The 20,055-nt window shown below is 34.7% G+C and overlaps 1 protein-coding gene across 1 annotated transcript in view; it reads right to left on the minus strand.

Annotated features, from left to right (window-relative positions):
• Positions 1-1,271: 1,271 nt before the first annotated feature.
• The window catches only part of LOC117343340, a 29,426-nt gene continuing 10,642 nt past the window's right edge, over positions 1,272-20,055 (minus strand). Inside the window, exons 9-18 of the mRNA XM_033905680.1 lie at positions 19,799-19,847; positions 17,268-17,334; positions 16,139-16,236; positions 11,396-11,459; positions 10,492-10,622; positions 9,728-9,785; positions 8,220-8,345; positions 6,439-6,621; positions 5,973-6,095; positions 1,272-1,284 (exon numbers count right to left, since the gene is read on the minus strand). Of these exons, the coding sequence (XP_033761571.1) occupies positions 1,272-1,284; positions 5,973-6,095; positions 6,439-6,621; positions 8,220-8,345; positions 9,728-9,785; positions 10,492-10,622; positions 11,396-11,459; positions 16,139-16,236; positions 17,268-17,334; positions 19,799-19,847 (912 nt within the window). The remainder of the gene's footprint in view (positions 1,285-5,972; positions 6,096-6,438; positions 6,622-8,219; positions 8,346-9,727; positions 9,786-10,491; positions 10,623-11,395; positions 11,460-16,138; positions 16,237-17,267; positions 17,335-19,798; positions 19,848-20,055) is intronic.

The raw sequence follows: 20,055 nt of genomic DNA on the forward strand, positions 1-20,055 counted from the left end.
TCAAAGTACTGAAAGTACTGTAGGAGGCGTTAATCAGATGTAAAAGGAGATATTTGAAATAAAGCAAGAATACAAATTAAACTGATATCAACATGACTAAACATTTCCACTTAAGTGTGTCAAACCAACTGGACATAATGGTTTGCACAGTCCTGATGAATGTAATGGTTTAGACTGTTTCGATGTAAATAATGGTTTTAACCATCTTAAAAGTTGCAAACCTACTTCTAAAAGTAGTTAAACATTTCTTATTTCAATCAAACCTTTACTTAAAAAGTCAAACATTTTAAATTTTTTTTCAAATCAACTTCTACTTAGGTACATGTCATTAACATTCATACTTTAAACCATCTTTTATACTTAAGTAGTTCAAAATTTGCATTTATGTGTTTAAAACAAACTTATATTTTATAGGCCTGGGTATTAGAAATGTCGAAACAATATGATATGCATTTCGATAAGTTATAACAATACACGATATGTATTGAAAATACAGGGAGTGTCTGCTACTTTTTTTGTTGAAAGTGTGCAATGTCTTTCAATATCTTGTAAACAAAATTGTTTATTCCTTTCTATTTTGATCTTAGAATAATATCAAAATTAGATTGACAGCTTTTAAAAGTTATTACACTTTTTTTTCAACAAAGACCTCATTTTTAAGGACAATTATTTCAAAATTAGATATCAATTCCATCTATTTTAATAGATCCAATGGCAATATTCACAATAAACTGTGATTTGTGATTTGTAGCTTTTTAATTTAGCACCAAGATGTAGATAATAACCTAGTAGCTATATAGGTACTGTATATAAATATACAGCGTTTTACATGCAAAATATTGAAGAAAACTTTCATATTTGATATCAATTCAATTTGATTGTATAAGGCCCTTGGGGTGGGGAAAGAACCCTGGGCCTATTTTTACATCAGGATTGTGTTCATCTCTTGTTGTCCAGCAAGATTATGGAGGGTGTGTTCTCCATTTGCCCACTTTTTTTAGAACAAAGAAAAGTGTATACTTAGGAGAACAATGGAAAACCAATTATAGTCAGTTCCATAATAATTTTACCTGTGTTTACCTGTATGATTTACCTGTGCTAAAAAGTGGGCAAAAAGAGAGGTATATTTATGTACCTGAGAAGTGGAGAAAATAACACTAAGTTATAGTTTGTTTTTTTTATTTATCATTTATCCGTGAATTTCATCATACACACATCATATTTACAAGCATATATATATACACATTAGATAGTTAACATATCCACAAACATTATACATAAGCACTGGTAATACATTATAATATATATTATATACTAAAAACATTTTTCATACATTTTATATTACATTCTTCAGTTAAAAAAGAACATCATATTCACACATATATATAATATTAGATACATAACATATTTACAAACATATATAGCACATTATACATTAAGCACTAGTAATACATTAGCAGTAACATATTGCATTTTTTCATTACACTTGCATAATATAATACAATTTACGTAACATTTCAGAAAAAAGATATATCTCTATCTTTATATGCAATATTATTATTTTTTCATATAAAGTACTGTATATTTAAATATAAATACTTATAAACAGGTACATTGCGCATCATAAATAACAACAAAATAATAATACTGTAATCAATGTGTATTTTTTCCTATATAAAGTACTGCATAAAATTATACATGTAGCTACTTATATGTTATAGTTCCTTATAGGTATGAGCCATGTAGCACAGGTAACACTGGTGAAAATCCCAGGTAAATCACAGGTAAAAACAAGGTGAACTACTCTGAAATAGACTATAATCCCTATCACAACATTTTCCCCATATTGTGATTTTAAAAAGTGGGCAAATGGAGATACAGCCTTATGGAGTTGGGATCTGAATGGTTTCACAGATAAAACAAGAGGCCCAGAGGGCCTGTATCGCTCACCTGGTTTTATGAGATATGAAACAAAAATTATGCTTAAGTTTATTTGTCAATATATCATAAGCATTTTATATGGGTACATGTACATTGGTTTATTGTTATTCTTAAAATGTCAATTTAGCGAAATTGACCTATTTTGGTCCCATCCTTCAGCCCCCGGGAGGTTAACCCCAACATTCGTACAATTTTGAATACCCACCCATAACCATGCTACCATACGAATGTAGGTTTTATACCAAATTGTGCAATCAATCCATGAAATGAAATTGACTTAGTTTCAGAGAAACCAATTGACCCCTTTTGACCCTGCCCCCCGGGGGTCAACCCCACCATTTTTACAATTTTGAATTCCTACCCAAAAGGATGCTACCAGTCAAGTATGAGCTATATCGATTGCTTAGTTTCAGAGAAGAAGTTATTTCCGTCAATTGAGCCAAATTGACCCCTTTTGAGCCAACAATTGAATTGCAATTTATGGATAATTTTTGATTTTGGCAAGAAAACATTCTTTAAAGGGCATGTCTGCATCATTTTTAATAATTTGCCTTTGAAACTTCGCACACACCTTCATAAGAGCCGGTTCTTTAAAATGTGAATGAAGGTCAAGGTCAGAGAGATAAACTCAATATTTGTAGCCAGTCACACATCTTACATGTATCCAGCCTTCGTGTGTATGTGCAGTTTTGGGTCATTTTTTAATTTTGGTAGGAATTTCTTTTTAAAAGTGCCATATCTGCGTCATTTTGATTATTTGACCTTGATGCATTGCACACACCTTTAAAAGGGCTGATTCTTTAAAATGTGACCCAAATTAATAATTTGAAAGAACTTTGAATTTTCTTGATCATTTGACCCCCATGACCTTGAATGAAGGTCAAGGTCAAATATAAGTATAACATTTGTAGCCAGCCATACGTTATCGATGCGCCAAACATCAAGCCTTCATGTGTATATTATAGATAAAAGAGCAGAAACCTTTATTCTGCAATTTTGGATTATTTTTTAATTTTGGCTGGAGAAAATAGCTTTATGATTCTTTTCCAAGTGCCATATCTTTCTGCCATATTTTTATCTGTTGACAATAAAATATGCACATTCTGTTTCAGTGGACTATGTTCTTTCATATGAAATGAAAAAAAAAAATCAATATAAGATTTTTATTTTTGACATTCGAACCCATAACAAGTTGTTGGCCTTGACATTCTCTGACAATATGTCATTGAGAAAAGTTTGCCCTAACCACGTGCTAACCAATTTCCAATGAAAATGAAACAAATTATGCTAAAATATGTGTGATGAGTTTTCTATATAAACTATAGCAAAATGTATCCTCTCCCCAGGGAGAATGCGACACATAGGGGGCCATGAAATTAACAATTTTGATAAAACAGCTTAAGAACCTTTTGTACACCATTCTGCGATATCTTGGTCTTAAGAAGAAGACCGACACATGACGACAGATCAAATTATAATGGTGTATATTATGAGCTGAATGTCAAAGGATTGTAAACTCTGTACAAATTGTATTATATTATCAGGCAGTCAGCCTAAATGTATGTTTCATTTCTACCATATTAGAAGTTTGATGTTTTGTACGATATATATATATATACTTAATTTTTACACATACATTAAAGGAGTTAGCTACTTTCATAAATTAAGATGTTTTTTCTAGAGTTTACTAGGCCGGATGAAATATGATCATGAGCAATCAGTATGGTAAATATGAGATTTGATAAAATGCCTCTCGTAGTCAACCAATCATGATCACTCAACTTCTTTTTGTAGGAGTCAATATTATATGTAGGAGAATTAAACTCTCGCGATGTCTGTTGCACATAAGTACAAAGAAATACATTATCACTGAAGCCGAAAAAATTCACACTTAAGTAGCAATAACACATAATAGTCAAAAACCCAATATATGTGATCAGTGATAAGAAACAGTACTTATAAGCATTTTTGAGAATTTATCCTGAAACAGCTATACCCTTCCATATTTGACATCCCACAGATTGTTGCTTGTATATATATATAGTTTTAAAGGTCAACATTGAAAAAAACCCTAAATGGTTATACATGAATTCATAATGAGTAGAATTATTGACAAAAAAGTTTCATTTATTTTCACACTTTCTGGAGACCAATAAGGAGATTGATGATCATTTTAAGGGATTTGTTCGTGACATGAAAATCAAACATTTTTAATGAAATTTCAAATACAAATATAGATTTATTTTGAAAGTTATGAGGATATTGATATTTGAGAAAGTCTTATATTATATGGATTGTATATCGATTGCCAATAGATATACATGTATTTATCATTTTACATGAAAACAACAAAAAGTTATATTACATGAAAACAACAAAAAGTTGTACTAGTACGTTAAAATGCAATTGGTATACATTTTGTTAATCTACAATTACTTTGTATTGTTTAAATATTCTATGTAATACAAACATTTCACAGCTTGGTGCATACAAATGTATATATATATATTACATGAAAACATTTGAAAAGGTTGCATTGAATCGTGAGCTGAATAATATATAAATAAGACAAGCTGGTTCAATAATAATTTAGCATTTTCATATATATTACGAGTGCGAGTAGCTACTGCAGTAAACCTTATCACAAAAATCCAGATTCTGTATATTGTCTCTGTCGGGGAAGGTACAGCACAAATGACCACCACGACAGATATGTGCCAGTTTTCTTAGTTTTGAAAAATAAACGATCGAATTCCATCACGCCATCACGTAGGTCTGCCGATTCATAGATTTGAAACACAGGGACTTCGATCAGTTCACAGGAACACGTTACAATAATAATGTATGTATAAAATATATGGGGGGTCGATATAAACATAAACAGACGAAACACGTGATCGCTAAATATCGGACCAAATCTCATAAAATCTCGTGAACAAACTACCAAGTTGTAAACAAAAGAAATGTTGTTAGCCAAAACCTGGAGGGTTTTATGAAAATCGGAAATTTGTTTGCGCTTGGGTTGTTATGCCGTCTTTATTCCTAGTAGTTAAACAAGTGTCCTCTGTAAGGTAACGTCAGAATATCGCAGTTATCTCCCTTCAATCAGTATTTTCGATATAGATTTGCAAAAATCGATGCAGGTGTAGATATTTACAAGACATTATTCTTATTGTTTATTCAAAATAGTTCCTGAAATGTTCACAACATTATCAGCATAGTTAATACATTTCTGTGCACATCTACTTTGAATGACGGACTACAATGACGTGCCTCATACTTGGACTAATAAGCGAATCATTACCCCTAGTTACAGAAATTACCACCAGAGGTCTCAAATTCCGGGCTTCCGCCGAAGAGAAATTTATACTGAATATACCTTTTTTCATGTAATAGCACTTTATTTGTAGTCGTGATAGTTTTCATAAATGTATATATAGTTCAACTACATCATATATGAACCGAAAGAAACTACAAAATGAACTGTGAAAGGAAATATAACGAAAATGAAAGTGAGAGATTGTGACGTCACAACTCGTAGGTGATTGTAATATGGCAGGCGTAAACGCCTCCATAAAAAAGAAAAAAAAAGATTTTATCATGTTTAACCATTATGACAAAAACATTCATGCATTGTCATTCATTTGAACAATTTAGATACCCCTTCATTCCAAGGTGAAAATGGGCTTCTTAAGATAATTGATTGGAAATTGGTTTGATTGAAATATTTTGTAGAATAACTGGCAACAAGACACCGCGAGGACTTGTATGTCAAAATATAGTTGGTTTAACCAATTTTCATATCCCACACTGGGTCCTGCCCCCAACCCCAACCACCTCTGCCCTCTCCCAATCAGGGGGACAGATTTTTTATTTATACAGTACAATGTACATTTTCCTTCACCCAACAACACTCCAGATCAAACTAGACAGAAATTCTGCATCCATTCAGAGATAGTAAGACTTTTAAAAAAAAAACCTGCATTTTTCCAGCTCCTGGACTCCCTGGGGAGCCAAAGTTTAAAACTAACCTTAAAACAAGAGCAAAGCATCCTGGGGTTTCCACTGAATAGCGGACGATGAAGTTTTGTTCAGAAGAGAATATACGAAGCAATAATATTGCTGATACTGGCGAAATATTCGGGTAGAACCACCTGTAAACAAAATGTTCTCAGTAGCAACTTGGATGTACATATACATATATACATTATCATAATTATGTGTATGGTTCAGTCTGATAGGGAGAGTTATAAGTATACATATAAAACCATGTATGTCTAATTTATTGAATTAAGATGAACATAACAAACCATTAATTACACTAAAAACAGTATCTTTATAAACATTAAATTGTATTTATTTTACAACAATTGCTGTACAAGTTCAATACAAGTTATATGTACAGTTGACTGACAATCTCAAAATGAGAACTGGGTTTAGTGCAAATGGAACTACTATTGACATACCATATACAAAAGTATACAATAGAGTAGGTACCTTTTTGTTGAGGGAGTATGGACAGGAATAGGATATTTCAGCCTCCGGTCTCCAGGTATTGGTAGAGGATGAGCCATGTAATGCTGTATCAGACGGCCAAGTTGTGGAAACTTCACATTCCTCTCCACACTGTACATACCCGCTGTGATGTCTATCCTCAAGTGAAATGATCCATGTCCAAAACTGAAAATACCAATTTTTTTTCCCCAAAATATATGCATTAGAATTTTTTACGATCAGATAAGTCCATAACAAAGAGAAGTTCTTGTTTCTACATCGTCTGTAACTCACGGCCCTGATGCTAATAGTCAGAGAGAGTGGGATGATGGATACATTTTGGCTCTAAAAATAGCAACCAATCAAATACCACCATACATATTTTGTGGATCCCAAGAAAGCAGTCTTCTGATTGGTCAAAATTCCTGAAGAAAAAGTTTGATTGGTCAACAACCAAAAATGTACCAATAGTCACACAGTCTCTGTCAGTGAGCATCTAGACTGGGTTGCTGACAATGTTGTTTCTCAGGCCTCCTGCATCTATAGAAACCTGCAACACTGACATTTTTTTTTTTTTTGAAACAAGAGGCCAAATGGGTCGGTATCACTCGCACACTCCAAAGATTATGAATCTTAGACTGTTGGAAAATATATTTCACATGAATCTCAATGATGATTTAGGTTATGCATGTGGAACTCAAATTATACCTTTCTATTAAAATCAGTAGTCATACACTGCCCCTCCAAAAGTCCTGTTACAATTATTACATATAATACAACGAAGCTAATCCTTAAGTCTTTATTACAATTTGTTAGAATCATAACTTCTTAGGATGTTTTTGTTCATTATTTCAAATGTTCATGTTCATTTTTCAAAAGTGCATATATTTTGTTACAATGGAAATCCTCAAAATGCAACATTCTGGAAATTTCCCTCTTTGTTTAATATAAATTTCAAAAATGCATTTCTTACATTTTTTTTTTTACTGTTAATCACTTAAACAATTACTTTTATTTGTGTCAGTAAAAACAACCCATATTTCTATTCATTTTTTAACATTATGGAAAGTAGGACCTTCCTTTCCCTCTCCCTGCAACTTCAAATAAGTGAGGTATTTTTTAAATAATTTGCAATCGTCACTTACAAATGGACTATCTTACGGATATTACAACACTTTTTCTCAAATTTTGTTGGAGGGCAGTGTATATATGTATTTCTAAAATTATGATCCTAGAATTTTGGTATTCAGACACAAAAAAAATATAGAGTTTAGCACATTATGTGACAATGAAAGTAAAGATGTCAAGGATTTACAATTGCACAAAAGAAAGTTAAGAAACTTCATCAAAACTAGATAGCAAATCAGAAACATATGACATAAGATCAGAACAGCCAAGCCGGGGCCATTTCAAGGCAGGGTCTCCTTGCAGTAGTTGGTGAGTACTTCACTGAACAACATACAGGAGGCCCGTCGAATGCCATCCAGAGCTTTTAGTGTAAAGTGTCTGGCCCATGGACACAACCATGACAGCACAAACCGACCTGTTTCTAAGCTTCCCGAAAAAACACAAACTGACACGGTTAGGGAGTGTCAAACCATGTACCTCGGATCTTCACATGAGGTTACGAGGCCGTCGCTCTAACCCACTGGGATATCATGGCCCTCACAGGTATATATGTGTATGACAGCATAAAAATTATATACATTAAACTTTAACATCAACAAACACTTATTATTGACAACGTGTAAACTTAAATACCATAACTATTTTTGAATTATTACATTGTGCCTAAAGAGTAAAAATCATCATTCTTCCTTCTCCAAACCAAGAAACTTCCATCTCGACGTCCAGGCATTTTCAAGATTCCATTAGCTGTTTCAAATTTCATATCACGATGGTAAAACCAGCTGTAATTTAAAACAGAAATTTGACGTTACCATTGAATTGTTTTAAATATACAATGTAATGTTACATATATATGTATTACCAGCCAAATCACTACTGCGGAAAAGAAATCTGTTCCCCGCTCACATTGTTAGCTCTTGTCTTCCCCGCTCATATTGTTAGCTCTTTTCTTATCACTTTTTCAGAAAATATTCAAACCATTGCTCGGGAATTTACATTTTTACCCTTCTTGTGGTTTGTTTCTTGACATTTCTACACCGATGTGATATCTATGATCACAAACTTGCATTTATATGTAAGAAAGTGTGTTGACTATGTTTTGATATTGTTTCTGTAAACTACAGAATTCCAAATAATTCTTTAATCAACTAAATCGAGATATCATGATACTGTATAGATCAGAATATTCATAAGATTTGAATTTGCAAGTGGGCCAGTTTTGAGCCAAGAAATATAAACTTACATGTTTCGTTCGACATTCAAGCTTTTAAAGGTGTAATGACTAACATGTTCGACTGGTACCTGAGCAAACATGGTTAAATTCTCCTCATTTTTTTTCTTTTTCAATTTAAAAAAAAAATTCTCCTTTTCAATGATTGCAGGAATTATTTGGCTTCTTACTGGAATTTCTAGGTTTGGTTTGTTTGTTCCTATAGCAACACAGTTATTAAGGTCATTTATAGACAGTACATACCTGAACAGTGCCAACATTTGTATTTGCTATATAGTTACCATATCACTGACGAGTCATATCAAAAGTAAATCAAATGGAATACCTCATGACATTTCCTTATTTCAACGAGACATTTAGAAAAAAAAAATAGAATAAATTACATAATAAGATTAAATAAAAATTTTAAATCAGAAAAAATCAGAATTCTGCAAAAAAAGCATCATAAACATACTTATAAATTCTAAGCTGAACTGTTTTTAATACAGTATTCCATTTCATATGAGATTGAAGACTTAAAAAGTTATCTTTTTTTATTTACTGATCAGTCTCGAAATTCAATATACACAATAACATACCTGAAGGGGACCCCAAAGAAAATATTGTTCCAGCATTTCTCAAGAAAAAGCAAATAACAAACTTGATTTGCAAAATCCAACACGGAGAGCTCTCAGTCATTTTGTTTTTCAGATCAAACTAAAAATTGTATGTGCATAACTATTAAGGACCAAGGGAAACCTTTATATAAAGTTTGGGAAATGTCCTTTCAGTACTTGTGCAGAAATAGTGATAAGATTATTTACATACGGAATATTTACAGACCATGGACAAGGAAGATTTGAATACCTAATCTGATGACATTGGGCTAAAAACAGAGAGGTTTTAAAAATAAACATTCTTATATCAGTTCATCAAGCATACAGTTGTACTTACCTCAAGCAATACCTTGGGTCAAAAATGTGCTGTTTGTATTGGATGTTTTTGAACAGTTCTGGAAAAGAAGATTTACACAATAAATAACTTTTTTGCAGCAAAACAAGTGGGAATTGCAAGTGAATTTCAAAAGCTATTTACATCAAGGATGTTTAATTCAAATTCATACCTTTTCGTTTCAGCAATTGTTACATGTTGTAACAACATAACTCTTGAAATCTGGTATTGAGGAACAAATTATTCAAGTAATTAAGTCATTTGACCAATGTGATTTTTAAAGCAGGTCAAGGTTATTCATCCCTGTATATCATTGGTCAAGAGACTTTGCCCTATAATTGACCTGATTTGAAAATTTCAGCAGATTTGACCTTGTCATACCTTGAACAGAAGGTCAAGGTCATTCATTTAAACACTTGCATTTGCTACTTGCCAAAAATCATTGCCATTGGTTATTTAGAAGAAGCTGTTAAAAACGTTTCCACTCATTAACCCCTGTGACCTTGAATGTAGGTTAAAGGTCATTAATTCAAAAAATGCCCTTAAATTCATATGGGCAGGCTCATATCATCACCATACACATGGTTTATCGAGCAGATGTTTCTAAATATTTACTTCAGACAGATGGATGCCAGATGCTTCCTAGATCACCATAACTCAACTTGCTGCGCCACGTGTGGCACAATTAAGTCCACTTGCTGTTGTTGTGATGTTAACTTTCCTGATATTTGATTTTTCTATAATAAGAAATTTTCTTTGTAACTCACCATCTCGGATCAGATAAAGTCGAGATATATCAGGAAGTCGATATCCCTCCGTCGCTCGATCTATTAGTGCAGAAGCCGCAAGAAAATCCTCAACAAGCACCTGGCTCTCATCAGATTTGTTGATAATGGTCCTACAAGAATTTCAAATTTATAATGACAATCTTACAAATCTTCTCGTCTACTCTATTTTCATAATAAATTTACTTGTCATATTTCTGAAGAAAAATAATTCAATTTGTAACTAATTTCACACATGAAAGTATTATAACAGCATTTTTGTTACAAATGAAATTAAGTTCAAAGGATATAAAAGTCATTCCATAAAACACTTTTAATGTGGGATTTATTTTCGCGTTAATTTGCGTGGAGCTTCAATCGGTAACTCAAATCCTTCACGATTTAATATGTGTACTATAATAGCACCTCAAGGTTGCGACTAAGCTATTAGTTACCAATGACCAGGCTATCAGTTACCTATTAGTAATACCAATGACAAAGCTATCAGTTACCAATGACCAAGCTATCAGTTACCATTATAGCAGAATCCATGTCTCTAATAGCTCATCATTCGCGAATTTAAAGCCATTTCCAGATCAGAGTTGACGAAATCGTGTATTTGGGATTATGTTTGTAGAGTAAGTTCGCAAAATAAAGAATTTGTGTAATCTAAGTGATTTCCATTAGTCGGTAGACCGGAATTGGGTGTTGATGTCAGATATCTATGTAAAATGATCTCTAGGATACAGTAGATATATATACAGTGTATAATTATGTATTTTACAGAAGATACAGTGTACATGTATTTTGTAGCATTAAATATCAGCTGTTAATTATATATAATCAATCATTGATGTTGAGAATCACTTTAAAATTCATGTTGAAAAGATAAAGTTTAAATACTTACATGATTTGTTGGACAGTATAGACATCTACACCGGTCTGTAGTAGAATACTTGACAGGCGTTTTCCTAGAGAACAAAGACATGTCACAGCTATCACATAGCTATAAATTGTCATGCTAACTGAGGAGCTAGTCCCTCCACTGAAACTTAAGGAACATTAATAACCTACGGTTTCCTGTATCCCTTTATAATAACACAATACTTTATGTCTCCCCTTTATAATAACACAAACACTGTATGTCTCCTCTTATCCCCTTTATAACAACACAAACACTGTATGTCTCCCCTTTATAACAACACAAATACTGTATGTCTCCCCTTATCCCCTTTATAACAACACAAATACTGTATGTCTCCCCTTAACCCCTTTATAATAACACAGATACTGTATGTCTCCACTTATCCCCTTTATTATAACACAAATACTGTATGTCTCCCCTTTATAATAACACAAATACTGTATGTCTCCCCTTTATAATAACACAAATACTGTATGTCTCCCCTTATCCCCTTTATGATAACACAAATACTGTATGTCTCCCCTTTATAATAACACAAATACTGTATGTCTCCCCTTATCCCCTTTATAATAACACAAACACTGTATGTCTCCCCTTTATAATAACTCAAATACTGTATGTCTCCCCTTATCCCCTTTATGATAACACAAATACTGTATGTCTCCCCTTATCCCCTTTATGATAACACAAATACTGTATGTCTCCCCTTATCCCCTTTATAATAACACAAATACTGTATGTCTCCCCTTATCCCCTTTATGATAACACAAATACTGTATGTCTCCCCTTTATAATAACACAAATACTGTATGTCTCCCCTTATCTCCTTTATAATAACACAAATACTGTATGTCTCCCCTTATCCCCTTTATGATAACACAAATACTGTATGTCTCCCCTTTATAATAACACAAATACTGTATGTCTCCCCTTTATGATAACACAAATACTGTATGTCTCCCCTTTATAATAACACAAATACTGTATGTCTCCCCTTATCCCCTTTATAATAACACAAATACTGTATGTCTCCCCTTTATAATAACACAGATACTGTATGTCTCCCCTTTATAATAACACAAATACTGTATGTCTCCCCTTTATAATAACACAAATACTGTATGTCTCCCCTTTATAATAACACAAATACTGTATGTCTGCCGTTTAGAATAACACAAATACTGTATGTCTCCCCTTATCCCCTTTATAATAACACAAATACTGTATGTCTCCCCTTATCCCCTTTATAATAACACAAATACTGTATGTCTCCCCTTATCCCCTTTATAATAACACAAACACTGTATGTCTCCCCTTTATAATAACACAATACTGTATGTCTCCCCTTTATAATAACACAAATACTGTATGTCTCCCCTTTATAATAACACAAATACTGTATGTCTCCCCTTAACCCCTTTATAATAACACAAACACTGTATGTCTCACCTTTATAATAACACAAATACTGTATGTCTCCCCTTATCCCCTTTATAATAACACAAATACTGTATGTCTCCCCTTATCCCCTTTATAATAACACAAACACTGTATGTCTCCCCTTTATAATAACACAAATACTGTATGTCTCCCCTTATCCCCTTTATAATATCACAAATACTGTATGTCTCCCCTTATCCCCTTTATAATAACACAAACACTGTATGTCTCCCCTTTATAATAACACAAACACTGTATGTCTCCCCTTTATAATAACACAAATACTGTATGTCTCCCCCTTATCCCCTTTATAATAACACAAACACTGTATGTCTCCCCTTTATAATAACACAAACACTGTATGTCTCCCCTTTATAATAACACAAATACTGTATGTCTCCCCTTATCCCCTTTATAATAACACAAATACTGTATGTCTCCCCTAGGCCTTATCCCCTTTATAATAACACAAATACTGTATGTCTCCTCTTTATAATAACACAAATACTGTATGTCTCCCCTTATCCCCTTTATAATAACACAAATACTGTATGTCTCCCCTTATCCCCTTTATAATAACACAAATACTGTATGCCTCCCCTTTATAATAACACAAATACTATATGTCCCCCTTATCTCCTTTATAATAACACAAATACTGTATGTCTCCCCTTATCCCCTTTATAATAACACAAATACTGTATGTCTCCCCTTATCCCCTTTATAATAACACAAATACTGTATGTCTCCCCTTATCTCCTTTATAATAACACAAATACTGTATGTCTCCCCTTTATAATAACACAAATACTGTATGTCCCCCTTATCCCCTTTATAATAACACAAATACTGTATGTCCCCCCTTATCCCCTTTATAATAACACAAATACTGTATGTCTCCCCTTTATAATAACACAAATACTGTGTGTCTCCCCTTAACCCCTTTATAATAACACAAACACTGTATGTCTCCCCTTTATAATAACACAAATACTGTATGTCTCCCCTTTATAATAACACAAATACTGTATGTCTCCCCTTATCCCCTTTATAATAACACAAATACTGTATGTCTCCCCTTAACCCCTTTATAATAACACAAATACTGTATGTCTCCCCTTTATAATAACACAAATACTGTATGTCCCCCTTATCCCCTTTATAATAACACAAATACTGTATGTCTCCCCTTTATAATAACACAAATACTGTATGTCCCCCTTATCCCCTTTATAATAACACAAATACTGTATGTCTCATCTTTATAATAACACAAATACTGTATGTCTCCCCTTAACCCCTTTATAATAACACAAATACTGTATGTCTCCCCTTATCCCCTTTATAATAACACAAACACTGTATGTCTCCCCTTATCCCCTTTATAATAACACAAATACTGTATGTCTCCCCTTTATAATAACACAAATACTGTATGTCTCCCCTTTATAATAACACAAATACTGTATGTCTCCCCTTTATAATAACACAAATACTGTATGTCTCCCCTTTATAATAACACAAATACTGTATGTCTCCCCTTGATAATAACACAAATACTGTATGTCTCCCCTTTATAATAACACAAATACTGTATGTCTCCCCTTGATAATAACACAAATACTGTATGTCTCCTCTTTATAATAACACAAATACTGTATGTCTCCCCTTGATAATAACACAAATACTGTATGTCTCCCCTTAACCCCTTTATAATAACACAAATACTGTATGTCTCCCCTTTATAACAACACAAATACTGTATGTCTCCCCTTTATAATAACACAAATACTGTATGTCTCCCCTTATCCCCTTTATAATAACACAAATACTGTATGTCTCCCCTTTATAATAACACAAATACTGTATGTCTCCCCTTATCTCCTTTATAACAACACAAATACTGTATGTCTCCCCTTTATAATAACACAAATACTGTATGTCTCCCCTTATCCCCTTTATAATAACACAAACACTGTATGTCTCCCCTTTATAATAACACAAATACTGTATGTCTCCCCTTTATAATAACACAAATACTGTATTTCTGTGTTTGCATGCATACAAATATGTTTCAAGTTTCATCATATTTTATCTAAAAGTTATGCTCAGAAGAGATTGTATTAAAATCTTAGTTATCAATGCATGATACACATATGTAATACTCCACCATACCTGTTTGTGGTACATTGGACCCGCGAAACTCACAGTCCGGACGGAAATGCACGGGAACGGATTTCCGTAACGTTATTTGTACTCACCAGTCCGGAAATTCAGATTCCGATTCCGGAAGCCCATTTTGGGAACGGAACGTACTTTTCATTAGTAAATTTCCCTCAATAATCCGGACGATTTTTTCACCACGAGGAGAAAAAAATGTCGGGGCAAGTCACCCGTGTCGACAGCTGTACAGACTATCGCTTGACACTGTGCGTAGTCATAGCGACCGCTGCCAGGTCATAGCCCCGGGTGTTTACCTGTGTTACATTAATGTGTAGCTTTTGTTTTTATGACGGTACATTGCTTTTTCTCTACGACCTAAATGTTAGGGTATTAAAGGATTTTATAGTATAGTCTTGCTTTTATCAACTTGACGTACAATATCTATTATAGTTATTTTACAGACGGCAACTTTTATAGGAACACATATTGCTATTTCTTAGTTAGCAAGAATTTACCTCCTTTTAAATAGATAGCTTGGGGTTTCTGATACGTAAAAATCATAAAAAAAACATGGACTGACGGTAAGTTGTAAAATCCGGGTCTTTTATTTAAGGTATTTAACGTTTGTAATTTCTTCTTGTTTGTGAACCTCCGGGACGTGACAGATGTGTGTTGTTTGTAGGGCACATATGCCCGCTATAAATAAAACAACTTTCACTTTACATGTTCTTTTAAAAACAGTTTATTTTTTACTTTCTACAAAACAAAACAAGAATCATATCAGAAACATAAGTATATTTATTGTTAAAAAGTCTGACAATTAGACGTGTTTATGAAACGTCCCGGATTGTATATAATCAAGGGAGATAACTCTTACACGACCATTTTTTTGACCTGGTAGACGAAATTCGGCAGTCCGGAAAACTCGTAATCCGGACGGTTTGGACTGGGAACGAAGGTGTTCGGATTATCGAGGGTCCACTGTATATTTAGTACCTTTAACTGTTCGAAACCCCTTCATGGCATCTTTACCGAATACAACTCTCATCAGATTTCAGATAAGAGTAAACATTGATACATTTCAAATTAAGACTACAACAGATGAATTTAATATCTCATTACCTGTGATTGAATACCTGGAATCAGCATGGTTTTTAATTGCATATTTAGCAAAATTCTTTTCATATTCTTTTCTTCTTTCCTCAGACATATGGCTAAGACTGAAAGTAAACAAAGTAGATTCTTTAATTACATGTACCTGTAAACAAAACATATTCATACAAGAGATTTTTCTCATTCCTGTTTAGGCTGACAGTCACATCAATAAAATAGGTTGTGATCTTGATCAAAACATCGTCATGATGTTCTGATTTACTAATAAAGATGATACAATAAAAATTAAAACAAGATATCATCAGTAAGTACTGAAAAAGGAAACTAGGTGGTTGCTGAAATCTATACATATAATTTAATTTCTTGTTGAAAGACAGACATTGTTACTAATGAAGAATATTTTTACTTCCTAAGAAAGACAACAACCAACTGATTATAAATATCCTTATATTCTAAAATTGCAGATCTACAGAAGAAAATTTTGATGCTTTGTTTTTTCATTCATACATAATTATTTGAATTTTCACCATAGCCATGTCTACCAGTTGTTTGATTCTTGAAATATATTTTGACCAAGTCAAATAGAAAATGATTAAAGTGATTTGATTACCTAACTTCATATCAATCTTAAAATAAACAAGTTAACGACCAACACAAAACGTAAGTTCAAAAGGATAGCAATGCGCTGCTTGAATGATTTGTTTGATTTAAGCATTGATATCAATTTTTTTTTTAGTTTCATTTCATTGGGGTATGAAAAAAATCTTTTGTTTGCAAACTGTATGAATCTGCATAGCAGATGCTTACAAAAGTTTGTGAACACATTTTTTTCATACCCCTACGAAACTAAAAAATAATTGACATCAATGCTTATAATTAATTTTTGAAAATGATTTTCAAAATTAAAACATGTTTTATATACAGTTTAACTGATCTTATAAGGGATTCTTTTTCAAAAATCAATACAAAACATCAATGGCCATATTGTGATGTCACATTCTTTGCGCCATTTTCGGATTTATTTTTTTTCTTCATAGAGGTAAGAAAAAAAAAATTCAACCAATCAGAAGGTCGCATTCTGCGTACAAACAATGGAAAATCAATTATAAAAAAGAATTAATGAAATGAAAAGACTTACCATGAAATTGTACTCGCGTACTGACCATTCCACTGTATTGTTTCAGCTGCTTTATTCCTCGCATTATCTAAAGAGTATAAAATATACACACTGGACATTTGATAAGCCACTGAGAGATGTAGAAAAAAAATTCTACTTCTAATCAATCTAACTAAAATCAGATGTACATTTGCACTATGCCACTCTCCGTATAGTAGCATAGTGCAAATGTACATCTGATTTTTCTAATGTGTATCAATAGCTCATATTTAGTTTTTAAACTGTTTTGATAACAAGAGTCCCACAGGCCTTAACGGTCATGTGAGTTTTGAAATATTTAAGTCAATTTTACTCTATTTTACCCCGCCCATCAACCCATGGAATTCATTCAGACCCACATGCTTGTATACCAACAAACTGTCGTCCCAACCTGCTACTTCAAACTAAGTTAGAATGAATTCCAATAGAAATCAAACAAATGATATGATAGTCACAAGTATGATTTCCCTATATAAACTATAGTAAAGTTTACCCCCTCCCAAGGGCAAACGTGAGACCCCAGGGGCATGAAATTCAGCCCTACCATTTGTACAATTTTGAGTCCCATCATTTGTACAATTTTGAGTCCCCATCCCCATACGGATGCTTCTGACCAAATTTGGTCAAATTCTGAACTGCAGTTTTGAAGAAGTCAATTGTTGACAGACGGACGGACGACAGACGACGGACCTCAAGGTATAGCATAAGCTCACCTTTTTCCTTTGAACCCAGCCCCAAGGTAAGATTAACTCATGGCCCAAATGACCCAGCCCCAAGGTAAGATTAACTCATGGCCCAAGTGACCCAGCCCCAAGGTTAGATTAAATCATGGCCCAAGTGACCCAGCCCCAAGGTTAGATAAACTCATGGCCCAAGTGACTCGGCCCCAAGGTTAGATTAACTCATGGCCCAAGTGACCCAGCCCCAAGGTTAGATTAAATCATGGCCTAAGTGACCCAGCCCCAAGGTTAGATTAACTCATGGCCCAAGTGACCCAGCCCCAAGGTTAGATTAACTCATGGCCCAAGTGACCCAGCCCCAAGGTTTGATTAACTCATGGCCCAAGTGACCCAGCCCCAAGGTTAGATTAACTCATGGCCCAAGTGACCCAGCCCCAAGGTTAGATTAACTCATGGCCCAAGTGACCCAGCCCCAAGGTTAGATTAAATCATGGCCCAAGTGACCCAGCCCCAAGGTTAGATTAACTCATGGCCCAAGTGACCCAGCCCCAAGGTTAGATTAACTCATGGCCCAAGTGACCCAGCCCCAAGGTTAGATTAACTCATGGCCCAAGTGACCCAGCCCCAAGGTAAGATTAACTCACGGCCCAAGTGACCCAGCCCCAAGGTTAGATTAACTCATGGCCCAAGTGACCCAGCCCCAAGGTTAGATTAAATCACGGCCCAAGTGACTCAGCCCCAAGGTTAGATTAACTCATGGCCCAAGTGACTCAGCCCCAAGGTTAGATTAACTCATGGCCCAAGTGACCCAGCCCCAAGGCTAGATTAACTCATGGCCCAAGTGACTCAGCCCCAAGGTAAGATTAACTCACGGCCCAAGTGACCCAGCCCCAAGGTAAGATTAACTCATGGCCCAAGTGACCCAGCCCCAAGGTTAGATTAACTCATGGCCCAAGTGACCCAGCCCCAAGGTTAGATTAACTCATGGCCCAAGTGACCCAGCCCCAAGGTTAGATTAACTCACGGCCCAAGTGACCCAGCCCCAAGGTTAGATTAAATCATGGCCCAAGTGACCCAGTCCCAAGGTTAGATTAACTCATGGCCCAAGTGACCCAGCCCCAAGGTTAGATTAACTCATGGCCCAAGTGACCCAGCCCCAAGGTTTGATTAACTCATGGCCCAAGTGACCCAGCCCCAAGGTTAGATTAACTCATGGCCTAAGTGACCCAGCCCCAAGGTTAGATTAACTCATGGCCCAAGTGACCCAGCCCCAAGGTTAGATTAAATCACGGCCCAAGTGACTCAGCCCCAAGGTTAGATTAACTCACGGCCCAAGTGACCCAGCCCCAAGGTAAGATTAACTCATGGCCCAAGTGACCCAGCCCCAAGGTAAGATTAACTCATGGCCCAAGTGACCCAGCCCCAAGGTTAGATTAACTCATGGCCCAAGTGACCCAGCCCCAAGGTAAGATTAACTCACGTCCCAAGTGACCCAGCCCCAAGGTTAGATTAACTCACGGCCCAAGTGACTCAGCCCCAAGGTTTGATTAACTCATGGCCCAAGTGACCCAGCCCCAAGGTTAGATTAACTCATGGCCCAAGTGACCCAGCCCCAAGGTAAGATTAACTCATGGCCCAAATGACCCAGCCCCAAGGTTAGATTAACTCACGGCCCAAGTGACTCAGCCCCAAGGTTAGATTAACTCATGGCCCAAGTGCACGTGGTTATCATTACATGGATTTTTTTTTTAATAAAATAAATATACTGTTTAAATTGCATGCCTTCTCAGATTCTAGATTAAAATACATGTATATGTATATATAGTTACTTACCCTCTACACCGTAACTATACAAATGTCTCTGCTCCGCTGCTCTGAGTGCCTGTGATAATTATAAATTCAAACTATACTTCAGGGATCAGACTGTTAGCTGATAATTCCCAGCTCTGTCTGGGGATGTGGCATCATGTTTGGTTTGGTTTGGTTTATTTTGTTTAACGTTCTATTAACATCTAAGGTCATTTAAGGACGGCCTCCCATGCGTGCGACATGTATGAGTGTGGTGAGTGCGTATGTGTGTTTTGGGAGGC

The sequence above is a fragment of the Pecten maximus genome, chromosome 15, assembly GCF_902652985.1.
Source record: "Pecten maximus chromosome 15, xPecMax1.1, whole genome shotgun sequence".
In the NCBI taxonomy this organism is placed as follows: domain Eukaryota; kingdom Metazoa; phylum Mollusca; class Bivalvia; order Pectinida; family Pectinidae; genus Pecten; species Pecten maximus.